Source organism: Sinohyriopsis cumingii, chromosome 1, assembly GCF_028554795.1.
Source record: "Sinohyriopsis cumingii isolate HCF-2022 chromosome 1, ASM2855479v2, whole genome shotgun sequence".
Taxonomy (NCBI): domain Eukaryota; kingdom Metazoa; phylum Mollusca; class Bivalvia; order Unionida; family Unionidae; genus Sinohyriopsis; species Sinohyriopsis cumingii.
In genome coordinates this window covers 169,099,742-169,113,191 of record NC_142961.1, presented here as the reverse complement: position 1 = coordinate 169,113,191, position 13,450 = coordinate 169,099,742, and the positions used below count along the sequence as shown (strand labels likewise).

General features: G+C 36.1%; 1 protein-coding gene across 6 annotated transcripts in view; it reads right to left on the bottom strand.

Annotated features, from left to right (window-relative positions):
* LOC149808356 (EH domain-binding protein 1-like) overlaps window positions 1-13,450 on the bottom strand; it is a 205,686-nt gene that overhangs the window by 72,204 nt on the left and 120,032 nt on the right. For all 6 annotated transcript variants that reach the window (XM_089976051.1, XM_089976077.1, XM_089976070.1 and 3 more), the window contains 2 exons: window positions 6,314-6,434; window positions 4,043-4,142 (listed from right to left, as the gene is read on the bottom strand). In XM_089976051.1, coding sequence (XP_089832177.1) covers window positions 4,043-4,142; window positions 6,314-6,434 — 221 coding nt within the window. The remainder of the gene's footprint in view (window positions 1-4,042; window positions 4,143-6,313; window positions 6,435-13,450) is intronic.

The following is a 13,450-nucleotide window of genomic DNA, read 5'->3' as shown; positions in this document are numbered from 1 at the left end:
TCAAAACTGTACAAGATTACAGAGAATTTCATCTGTACACTTGGTCCATGTCAGACTTGATAGCAGATGGACAGTAGCAGAATTGTTCTTCTATGACATTTTTATGTCACTGTAATTTACCTATTTAATGTGCATATATTGGCAGGTATCCAGTGTGCTGCATGTGCAGTTACAGATCATTTATTGAATGGTATTTTGCCAATTGATTGGTATTAAATTACCAACAGGTTACAAATACCCAAACATTTTATAAAATATATATAAATATAACAAAATAGATCTTTTCAGATACCACTCGTATATGTGCATGTCAACATTGGTTTACACTGACTATCATTATTTCTTACAAGTGAGATTAAGAAACTTAACTACTAAACTTGAGGACTGAAATTATGTCATAAAATGAATGGAATCCCCTAAAAAATAGGAAACACAAGTGACTGCAATAAATATTAAGTGTTGTATCTACTTAAACTGAAAAGTACATTGTAATATTAATGAGGACAAATTATATGTCAAGGAAGCTATATTCATCGACTGAGGATGAAATAGAAGAAAGGACAATCTTCAAATAAGATCTTTTACCTAGGAGGAAAGTAAGTTACAAAACTGCCAGAAACTAATGTCAAACATATGTTGCATTAATTTGCAGACCAGACATAGATTCACTGATCAGAAGATACATAGGGTCCATACTAGGGTGTGATTCCAGTAAAAATACTTCTGACAGTGCCCCTTAAATATGCAGAGAAAGTGAAGGCGACTTCACTATTTCTTGAGCTGATGTCTCTCATCCCATCTAGCCACTGAATGCTTTCATATTCTGAGTAAAATTACAACTCTTTGTCCTTTTTCTTGTAGAGCCTTGTAAAACACTTTAAACTTCATATTTTCTTTTTCATCACCTTTTGTGTCAGTTTATTATTTATGTCTGCAATTGCATTGATCTCTTACACAATAACTTTAAATTTAAAAAATTCTAGTCCAAGTCCCGGACATTATTCATTTATGGATAAAATCAGAGCCAACTGCCTTTTTAAGAGTACCAAAATTAGCTGTTCCAAATACATCATAATCAAAGATCCATTTAGATGTAAAATTTGCAGATGTCATTGATACAATTATCTTGATGTCAGGTAATTATTACACATCACCTCACTCATACCAACAGATAGATACCATATATACTCACTTATAAGACGAGTCCAACTGCAAACTGCACAGACCCAGATCTGCCGTTGCATAATAAGCTGCCAGATCTGGGTCATAAATTTCAATGGATTCATGGTTTTGAAATATTGGCATGCAAATGACAACACTTTGGGGTGATAATATTTTGGACTTTTCAGAAGACAATTCTGGCAACTAATATGACAGGCTTGTGCAAAATACAATGCACTAATTTTTGCCTTTTATTTATCTTTCTTTGCCTTGTTTTTTTTCAACTAATTTTACTCTGATTTTCATGTTGTACCAGGATGATAAAACTACCATGTGTCAACTATATGCTTTAATATTTAGCAACAGGGAGTTGCATTTAATCATTGTCAAGTGATATTAGTAAACAATTTTTGCTGGCATTTAAAACCGCCACCTTGAGATATCCAGTGTAATATTCAAAACATATTGAATGGTTCAGCTCCAGTGGTTTATGAGTCTAAAACAAGTTATGAAACTTCATGCAGAAGGGAGGCAACTCTTGTTTTACTGATGTCTGAATCTGATTCTGAATTAATGCATACATTGCAGGGCCAGTTACGGCATAAATTTGCACCAGAAGAGAGAGCCAGCAAAAAGTTAGTAGAATTGTTCAAGAGCTGTCTTGAAGCTCTCCAATGTTTGTGCACACACAATGCTGTCACTTTCCAGTACACAACTGTTCTTTTTCTAAACTTCTCTGTTCTACATTGCTCAACAATGAAACATCTACTATTATTTGTTGCTTGTTTTTCTACAATGTTTATAATTTCAAAATATGGAAAAGATCTGGCTTTAATCTGGCATTCTTGTCTTAATGGCTTGTTTGACAATGTGTGATTCCCACTTCAAATCCTCAGACAATGTTAGTCCAAGAGACGGGTTTTGACTGACTTGATGTAGTATGTCGTTGTTTAAGGTGCAAGTGAGATGATTTTGTTATTTTGCTGGTCATACTTGTGCAGTAGCATTTAGTGGCATTGCAAGTCATACCCCAATCTGTTGCCCATTTTGTTATTTTGCTGGTCATACTTGTGCAGTAGCATTTAGTGGCATTGCAAGTCATACCCCAATCTGTTGCCCATTTTGTTATTTTGCTGGTCATACTTGTGCAGTAGCATTTTGTGGCATTGCAAGTCATACCCCAATCTGTTGCCCATTTTTTGTGTGGGGGGCTATGAGATCATTCTGGATGGTATGGTGGTCACTTTGGTTTTGAATGGTATGGTGGTCACTTTGGTTTTGAATTGTATGGTGGTCACTTTGGTTTTGAATTGTTCTGCAAAGGAGACAGTCATCTGCAAACAGCCTGACCTGAGATTTTACATAGCCTGGATGATCATTAATGTGACAAAGAAAATGGAGTGGTCCCAGCATGGTTCCCTGAAGGACACTGGAGTCAACAGTGACTGCTTCAGATGATTCTCCATCTACCACCACTTGCATGTGTCACTTTGTCAAAACATCTCCAGCCAGCTGTGTAGTGGCCCAGTGATTCCGTAGTTTTCCAGCCTGAATAGTACTTTATGATGTGGCACAGTATCAAAAAAGTCTAATATCACCATTCCTTTGTCCTTTTCTGAAGTAGGTCATGCATTGTTGTAAGAAGCTGTATTTCGCAGGAGTGTACTGATCTCAAGCTGTGGTTCAGCTTAGTTAAAATATTTTTTTCCCAGGTGGTTAAGATACTTACAATTATATGTTTGAGAAGTTTACAGGCTACTGATGTAAGGGAAACTGGTCGGTAATTTTCAACAAGATATTTCCTTTTTTGAACACAGGAGCTACATTTGCATTTAGCCAGTCTGTTGGTAAACTTCTAGGGTCAAGTGACAATTGGAAAATAACTCGCATTCCAGAGGCAATATGTTTTAAGGGTTAAGTTGGCAATTTTCTAGCCTGCTTGCTTTGGAAGTATTTATATTTGACAACAGTTTTTCAATGCCTTCTGTTGTTATCATAAGGCTTGGTAGGTTGTATTTGATAAGCATGCTATGAGTACTGCACATAAAGTTAATGTATTGCCTGTCACTGCCCTCTGACTACTTAATATTGATAAATATTAAAATCCATTGGACTGTAGAGATTATAAGTCTCATTTATCAGTGACAGTTGCTTCCTCTCCTTTTCCCCAACTGTTATCCAAAGTTTGAGTATATCCTGATATCTAGGACCCAGCTTGAATTGACTATTGAATTTCTCATATTTTGTTTTTAAGGTCATGCACTTTTGTTGCTCTTGGTAATTAAATTTGAGATATTTCAGTAGGAATGCTAATTGTTTTATTTTTTTAAATTTTGTTTTTCAAAAACTAAAAATACAAAATATACATTTAAAACAAGTTGAAAGTAACAGCTCTGAACACAAGAAATGCTTTAAAATAATGCCAAAAATATCGGCATTTAAGTTAGTTCAAAAGATTTTAACTGTTAAATGCCTGAACTGATAATGATAATGATTTTTAGTTTATGTCTAGACAAGGCAGACAACGACATCTGATGCAATCCATATACTGTGTATGTTGTTTTAAATTGTGCAAATCCTTCCAAGATAGATAACATATTATGCAGAGTATTTGCACCTTGCATTAACTCACATCCATTTATGGTGAACAGTGCTACATGCAAAAAAAGGATTGAAAAATGTAACTTTACATAAAAAGAAAAGCTTGCCTAAAGCTTAAACTATAGAAATTTATAACAACACTGACAAATGGGTCACAGAAACTGGTCAAACCATTAAATTTGATCTTCCAGATTTAAGTTTTCTTTATGTACGTCACACAACTATGATACCTCTGATAATACTTTTTGCATGCAAATGAAAAAATACAGGGCTAACATACAAAATATTAAGCTGCATTTGGCGCCTGATGAGAGCATTCCTCTTGTTCACTAGCATAAACCATTCCTGCAACAGTTTCTCTTCCTTTGCCTTGTTCTTGCCTATAATAATAATAATAATAATAATAATAATAATAATAATAATAATAATAATAAAAACAACAGCAACAAATGTCATATAAAATTCAATTATGAAAAATTTAGAAAAAGCAAATATTTTAACCAGATATAATTTCTGCAAACAGTTTTCCAAATTTTATTAAAATTCCAGTGTAAAATACTTTTCCTCTTGAAAAAATTTCCATTTCTGATTATGAATCTAATTATTTTTTAATGAGGGAATGAAGTAAATCCTCCTACTTGATAATTCACAATATTTACTAAAACAGAGACGAAAACATCACACTAAAGGGGAGGAGGAACAATGTCACGGTATGCCTATCACTTTGAATAGAAATATATACATCAGTGTTGGTACTGAGATGCAAAAGTCTGGCTTGAAAATCAAATATATTTTAAAGATGCAAGTCATTATCATGAAATATTTAAAAATAATGTACTTTAATGTATTCAGATTTAAAAATGAGCACATGTCTCAAGAATCTAAAAAAAACCCATGAAACTGAACAATTGAAAGAACTCATGTTCAATAATTCAGGGGAAATAAATCCTACAGGCATTAATGTTTTCAATTCAGATTATTTCTGTCTTGTGGAGTTCTGATTCAGTTTAACATCAACATTTTGAGGCCTTGCATTTCTACCTTGTACTTATTTTAAACCAGAGGTATAAACAAGGTGAAAAAGAATATGCCATCTAGTAAGGTTTGAGCCAGTAAATATCAATTTATCATAGCATATATTCTTTACGGGCTGTTCCATTTAAACATACACTTTACCTAGCATGTGCAATTTTTAAAGAATATATGCTTAGGTACTTTGATTCACAGAGTTCATATTAAAATGAAAAGAAAATTCTAAATTGCATCTATGGTTGAGTACCCTACTTTAAAAGTGCCTTCCCTGGGTCCAAGGTTATGCTTTACTGGAACAGCCCTAACACTATACTGCGATGAAAATTAATAATTGCATCTTATAATCATCTAAGAAATTTGCTTTCTAATTAATATACATTTTCATATTAACATTTTTTAAAAATATTTATTTCATGAGCAACAGGCAGCTAGACATTTAAGATTATTATATAATTTTAAATTTTTACATTCATGTTTACCACTAAAAAAAAATCTTGGAGAAATATAAAAATTTACAGAATAATGACAGATTGGAACTCCTTCCTTCTCTAAGCTTAGAAAAACCAATTATTAAGAGTGGGCAAAAGAGGAGAAATCTATTATAAGATGAATTTGTCGAAACTGGTGCAACCGCATGTATTAAACAGTCTTTCATCACAAGATTAGTTAATGCATGTCAGAAAAGGAGGGTCCCTTATAGCTTTATCCTAATTAATAATCTAAACCCTCTTATACATATCAGTTTTCTCTAGGACCCTTTGAAACTTGTACTCCTGTCTAGGTCAACTAAATAAAATATAAATATTTCTAAAAATTGGATGAAACTTCTTTAAACTAAATAAGATTTTCAAATCAACCTTTCATATCTAACTACTTGTATCCATTTCCATTCAAAGTGAAAAGCTTTCCTTATGCTAATCTCACAGCATTAGGCTGGATCTGATATTTGATGTACCTCCTTTAATGGTGTCTAGTTTCATGCATGCTGTGTGACTCCATTGTTGAAAGGGATGAAAGGTACATGAGACATGAAAGACTCAATATACAAAATTCTACTTAGGGATGTAGTTTAAGATAGCTCAAGCTTGCAAGCTCATGGAGCAGGGAGCCAAGTGATACTGACCTAATTTCAAAATCAACTTTCAGTTGGTTTGCAATCTGATTGGTCAGTGGTCCACTGGCAAAACTGATTTACAGCTGTTTATAGATCAAAGTCTTTACCTGTCCCCAGCAGTAAATTGGTTTCCATTTCAGTTTGGAGTTAGTCTCTGACTGACTGGCAGCACACCATGAAAACTGACACTGGCTCAGGCCATATGGGTCACTGTAGTCTTAGAAAGACTTTAACATTTAGCTTGGGAATGTAAACCAAGTTATGATATCATTCTCCAATATGTATCAAAATGTATTACATTTGAAACTCACAAAATAAATTAGTTTCTTAAACTTTACATTTGAAGATCATTCTCAATTTAAATAACAACTTGCTGTAAAAATTATGATGCTCCTAATACTGTACCCTTTTCCATAGATTTTCTCAAAAAAGTCTCTACTGTAGCAGCCCTTGAGTCAATCTGCTGTTGTTCTCTCTCCAGAGCTTCAAGCTCATTCTCAACATACTGATTTGTGTCCTTCAAATTCTGTACAAAAAAAAAATTTCTATAAACAGTTTTCGCTGAAGTCAGACTTAACTTTCCAACTAAAAGGTGTTCACCCTCATCTGCTAAACAATCAATAACTTCAGTACTGACAAAAGTACTGTTATAAATAAGGCTGTATTACAGAAGTGCTATGAATTCTGCATACAATACCAATCATACACTCATGACACTCCTAAAAAAATCCACCTCTCCACCTCTGAAAAATTGCTACAATGGCATGAAAATTTGACCAGGTCTTCTAGTATGCATACCAATACGCAGACCAAATTTCATTCATTCACCTTGCATAATATTTGCTAAATTGTGCTAACAAAGTGTTTATTTTAAAACGAAAAGTTAAAACATGTGCTGTACATGTTTGTTTTTTTAAATTGTGTAGTGGCTTGAAAATCTAGTCAGGTTATCTACATATTAACACAAATATACATATCAAATTTCATTTTCCTGCCTCAAATAGTCTTTGCTTAAATGTGCTAACAATATTTTTAAACACAAAAAATGTAACAATGTATAACAGCTGAAAAACTAACATCCATACTGACTTATATGTCCATTATTTTTAAATACTGAAAACTCAATTTATAAAAAGTGGGGTTCGTTATATGAACACGACATACAGAAAAAAAAGACAAGTCTAAGGGTAATGTTGGAAACTCTAGATGTTTGCAGTACTGGAAAATACTGTCAATTCTAATAATTTTATGTTTGCATGCCACTATTCCCACTCTGAAATGCGTATATGGTATGACTCTATTCATTACACAGTACTTGTATCTAAAGTTATCGGAATTTTAATAATTTAAAAGTTGTACAGGTAAACTAAATACTACCCACCACTGAGTGAAGTGTCCATCAATGTTGTTTACCACAGGTGTTTAGTAGCAAGTATACCGATTAAATTTTTGTGCAAGTCCTAACAACCTCTATTTGTATGAATTTTTGTGTTTTGCTGCATAAACACTGTGTTTGATGCAATTTAAGTTTTGATTTAAGTTGTATTTTCCTTTAGATTTGATGCCCAATTGAAGTTTTGCTGCCAGCACATGTGACCCAATCAGCCCTTGGCTTGTAAAGGCAACACTCACCTTCAAGTTGACATTCTATTTGATTGAGCCACAAATTGAATACTTGTTCAGTGCCAAGTTGAGTTCTACAACTTCCTGTACATGTATGACTTTAATCCCTTAGCCAATATTGGCAGCACCCCTTTGTTTTCCTCATGTGAAAACCCTTTGATCAAGCTGCAAGTTTTATACATGCTCAGTACCAAGTAAAAGGGTGCATATTTTGAATTCCCTGTGATCTTGCCATACAACTGACCCGTGATCAGTTGCAACCTTTAATAGATTTCACAGACTGGATGTTCAAAGTGTTACTTACAATGATTTACAATGACTAGATAATGCTGTATGATTTCTGAATTTTATCAAATAAGGATGAATTCTTGGACTTTGTTACCAGATGAAATTAGATAGTGACATTTATGGGATACTGTGAATTACAAAAATGTCAACTTAACTTCACTGTTTATTTGCAAGATGTGTGGAACTAACATATTATGGGATATTGTGAATGGGATAATTTTGAACTATATTTTTATACTGACATGCAACCTATAATAGAATTCATGGACTTACCATATAAATGGATTTAAAATGTCAAGCACTGTGGATTTTACATGACGAAGATGGACAAAATTGTCAATTTATTTGTAACATATTCCACTCTATAACTGAATTTTAAACTAGTTTTGTCTTTATTCTTCCTATCCATCTATATATCTATTGTTGTTGTTGTTGTTGTAGGGTTTAACACCATTTTTCAGCACAGTATAGGCTATACATGGCGGCCAGTATTAATGGTGGAGGAAGAAACCAGGAAAACCCCAGAAAGAACTATTGACCCACGAGAAGCTACCAGCAAGCTTTCTCACATATCCACATTGGTCAAACCTGAGACTCGAACCCATGCAGACTGAGGTGAGATGGCAGTGATCAGTAACAGTGAGCACTTTAGACCACTCGACCACTTGGGGTCCCTTCTATATATCTAAGAAGCTGGGCTTGTTTATTTTTCCAAAATGCAACTGTGATTCAATGATGACAAGTCACCTTCAGATGCATCTGATTTGCAAAATACTTATAGGAAGGTTAAAAAGAAAATGGGTTTTTGTAGTCCAAAAAGTGCGTTTATGGGGGACTGACTTATATAACTGAGTATATATGGTACTGTAATGGCCTGAAAACCCGATCATGTCATTGTCTTCCCATGACCATAATAAAGTGTGGAACATTTTGAGTACATTTGTTTTGTGATCTTGTGCGTAAAGACTTTGGGCATAATGATAAATAATCTTATGGAACTACAACTTTTGTCTTGAAATCAATTTCTATCATACATTTTGTAATGTTGCTGTTGTTGTTTTGGGTTTAATGACATTTGTCAGCGTTAGATGGGCTATACATGGCAGTCACTATAACTGGTGGAGTAATAACCCAGAGAAAAGCCCAGTAAGAACCACCTGCCCACGGGAAGCTACTGTCACATATCTACAGTTCGCCAAGCCTGAGTGTGTATGATTTGGATTTTTAATGTAGCTTTAACAATTTTTCAGTCATATCACTATGATGTCTTCAGTGTGGCAGTTTATAGTTATGTCTAGCACTGGGGCATCATGCCGCAGACATGTAGCAACATGTCCAACCTAGTCATATTATCCTGACACCATGCTAACTAGTCCTAACACTAACCTCCTAATTCTGAGCGCCTAGTGAAGCAACTGTTAGTAACATTTTTACAAGTCTTTCGATATGACTTGGCCGGGGTTCAAACCCACGACCTCCAGCATCTGAGGTTGGTGCTCTAATTATTAGGCCACCAGAATAGTTGGCCAAGCCTGAGACTTGAACTCATGTGGACAGAGGTGAGATGGCAGAGATTGGTAAAGGTGATTGCTTTAGACCACTCGGCCACCCAGGGTCCAATTTTGTAATGTGATTAAGATCTAAAACATGACAGACAATAATTATAAATAGGTTAAAGTGGAAGCATAAGGTGTCACTTGAAAACTATACAATCAGATGTAGTTTATTACACTTATTTCAAATTAGTTCTCTTTTCTAGTACCTATTTTGTTGTTCTGTTGTTGTTTGAAATGTTTTCAATAATCCTGTACTTGCAAATTTTAATAACAAAGCATCTATGGAAAAACTTTAGTTCCAACAATGAAATAAATCTTCACTCCTTTCTTTGAGGACAAATAAGCTTTATGAAAGGATACAGAAAATAATAAAACTTTGTTTTATGCATACAACTGCAAATTTCATAATTCATTATTTTCCTTTATATCTAAGATGTTTTTTTTAAAAGCATGACCAAACAACAGGAAGTGTCCACTATCATGCATTAGACCTCTCTAAACTGCCAAATAGTGATGTTATATATCACCACTGCAATGTATCATCATCAGATGTGGTGTCATGACAATATCAGGGGGAACAAAGTTAATTTTCAGTAAATTATGTTTTTTCTAGAATATTTATCTGATCACATTAATGCTAGGAATTTAAGCCCTAATAGCTCATGAATTTAGCTCTCATAAAACATGAAAATGAGTTTTTCCCGTCTATATTATGTTGACAAAGGGCAATAACTCTTGCTCATTACCCACACGCACACCACTAGGTGGCACAAGTTTTAACTGAATGGAACACTGTGGGGAGGATGGGAAGGTATTAAAGTAATGTGATAGGGTAAGTATTCTAGGAGAAGCATTATTTATTACAACAATTAGCTTTCTCCTTTAACACATTACCAAATAATGATATTAGAAGAACTGGTAATAGGAATTTGAGCATTTGGAGGTTGTGCTGATGCCAGCTGAGTTTGGTATCTGCCTCTGTGACTGGGTCAGAGGTAGTTGCTGTGGAGGTAGATCTTGTATGTAAGACTCATGAAGGTCGACTGAATGCCAGCAGATTACTCGATAATGTCTCAGGTAGAAACATTATGGTCAAAGGCAAAGTTTGCAGAGATTGTTCTGATTTCATAAGCAGAGACAGTCATGAAGCAACTATGTTACGGTGAAATATCAGAGTATGCCATGTAAATTGTTCACTTCAACCATGATGTGAGGGATGAGGGATTACATCCTCTTTCCTAGGTTTAAATGAATGAAAGAGATGCTTTTGAGCTCCATGAACTGGCCCAGTTCACTTCAGATAAAGCTTCAGAGCACATGCTGGATTCTTTTTGAGTGCCAATTGGTATGTGTCAATACATGAGAGAGATCATATAATAACTTTCTGATTTCCAACTGATGGCTACCTATTCTTGATGACAAAGCTGGGTTGCGTCATAAGAACAAATGAGTCTCTGATAAAAACTGCAGATTGGTTGGGTCAATAGAGAGGGCATGTAACTCACTGACTGCATGCTGAAGGTAACACTGTCGGGAAACACGTTTTGTATGAAAGAGGCTTAGCGAGGTCCTGGCTAAGGACTTGAATTTGTTTGAATTCAGCCAAGAGAATGGTATCCCTTAACAGTAATTGGGGCAAACTTGTTCTTCTTGAACATGTAGAGACAAAAGTTAGCTCCTTTTGGGACTGATGCACTCCATGTCACTTTCCCACATAAGATATTAGAGTGTATGGCCTTCCTGCTCATGCAATTTTTTCCACCACTGAAGGGTTAAATTGTTTATGCTGAAGGGCTTTCCTGACAAGAGCCAGGCATGATGGAGATGTTGTTCCAGGCAAGGATGAAACACTTGGGCCAAGAGGCTGTTCAAGATGATTTTACCTGGACAGATGGATAACAGGACAATATAGTAAGGAGAATCTGGTTCTTCTTGGACTGATATTTAGCCAAGGCACTGAGTCTGTCAGGAATGTGTCTGATCTGGATGTCGATGTTGTGGTGTTCTCACCATTAACAGAACTCCCAGACCCAAATAGTGAGCTGGGTTGATTTGGTGCCAGCCATTTTGAGGTGGTAAGTCACTACCATCAATCACAACCTTGCCCTGAATATGCCCTGCTCTTTCAAAATGAAAGGTTTTGATGACAGCTTTGATCTCCAAGAGATTGATGTGGAGATGTGTCATCTAGATCCCATTGGCTGCTGAGTGTCAAAGCCAGGCAGCAGATGGGCTTCCCAAACATGGGTACTTGCATCTGCACACATGGTCATGTCTGGCTGGGCATGAGCCAACATTGGTTGTGCCACTGATCCAGGAAAGATACTCCATTTTGAATTTCAGTGGGAGTATGAACTGATTTAGTCAACTCAGGTCAATTACTGGTCTCAGCCAGCCACTAATCTGACTAGAAAAAAGTCTGGAGATTGTGGATTCCAAACAATCTCCACCACCCTCTTCTCAATGACTAACCTATCTCTTGTTGTAAAAGTGTCCTTTACAGACTCCAATGGTACTTACATCATGAATGGAGAGGATGAAAGGGAAGAGGTTGGCAAAACAAGATCAGAAGCTGCAAAGAGACAATCTGGACTGCCCATTCGCTTTGCAGAAGACTGATCCAACAATCAATGAAATGCAAGAGTCTGGCACCAACTGAAAGGCTGTATGCAGGCAGTCGGGGACAGGAGTCAATGGTGAGAGGGTGGAGGCTTGGGGTTAGAGAAACTTATTTTCCTACTCCCTCAATACAACTGCCTCCAAGACTGATTAACTGGTTGTCTGTGCATGTAGGGATGGAATCAAGGTTAGTTGTGGCAGTGTGCAGTGACTGAGCCCACATCCCTTCCTCACTGCTCATTACAGCCTGATGTGTAGAAAAGGTATCTGAATACCAGCAAGATGCAAAAGATGCTGTTCATTGGATCTTAGAAAAAAAGTCTTTGGAATTGCCTGGTTTGCTGATCTTCACATATAACTACTATGCAATTTCCTTGATTATCTCAGACTACAGAAGAAGTTAGCAGGAAGGAAGGGCTGAATACCTTGTCATAAAAACAAATAGCATCATTAACCCTGTAGGCCGGCATATAAAAGAGAGTGGTGGTGGACATTCTGAGTTCAGCAGCACCCAAAATATTCCCTTATTGCAGACTTAAAGCTACATTTAGCTCTCTCCATACTGGGATCCAAGTATGAAACATTATCAGGCTTTTCCCCCCCACTTCTTCGATTTTTCCTCCAAAATGCAACAGTGACCCCAGTGGGGTTGTCCGTAAAGCCAGGGCATAATGAGGTTTGAGTAATGTGGACCGCAGACATGCATCACGTCATATTAGTGGTCAATTGGCCATGGAATGATGAGCAGTCTGGCTAATGACCTCAGCATTCCTAACCATAGCCTTCCAAGCGTGGTTACTGCTGGATTTCTTTGCGAGCTGGAAAATTGCCAATGAGGCCAAATCTAACATTGAAGACATAGTGACTATGTTCTGGACTAGCTCTGATGTGGCATGAAACACATTTTTGTCCACTTTATAAAACAGTGGAGTGGACACATGAACTGCTAGATTTTTGTCAAGGGCTGGAAGATCAGTACTGAAGATGTCTGAGTGAGTTTTGTACCAGTGAGATGAGATTGTTGCTAGAACATGGCTTTCTTTAAAGAAAGCCTATGAATTCCCTGGGTTGCCAAATATACCTGAAAATCAGTCATCGATCTCCTTAATTTTACATAATTTGAGAAGGAACCAAAGGCTGGCATTTCTTTGTCCTGATCAAAATCTTATGCTTTAAATCAAAATCTACCAATGCTTTAATTTTATAGTCTTGAGCAGTGGAAGGGTTGGAGGGCATCATAAAGTTGCCAAAGCCCTAAAAATTTCCTTGACTGCTGCCTTGAAGCTAATTCAGTCTGTTCCATGGTCAGATCTGAATACAGCTGAATTGAAGGAGCTTTGCCACACTCACTGTGTGTCGAGATATGATCTGGTTCTGCCTGCAGCTCTCATTAAGTTATACCTGGTGGCATCGATGAGTCAATTCCATCCTCTTTGAAAAAGTCACTCATTCTCTC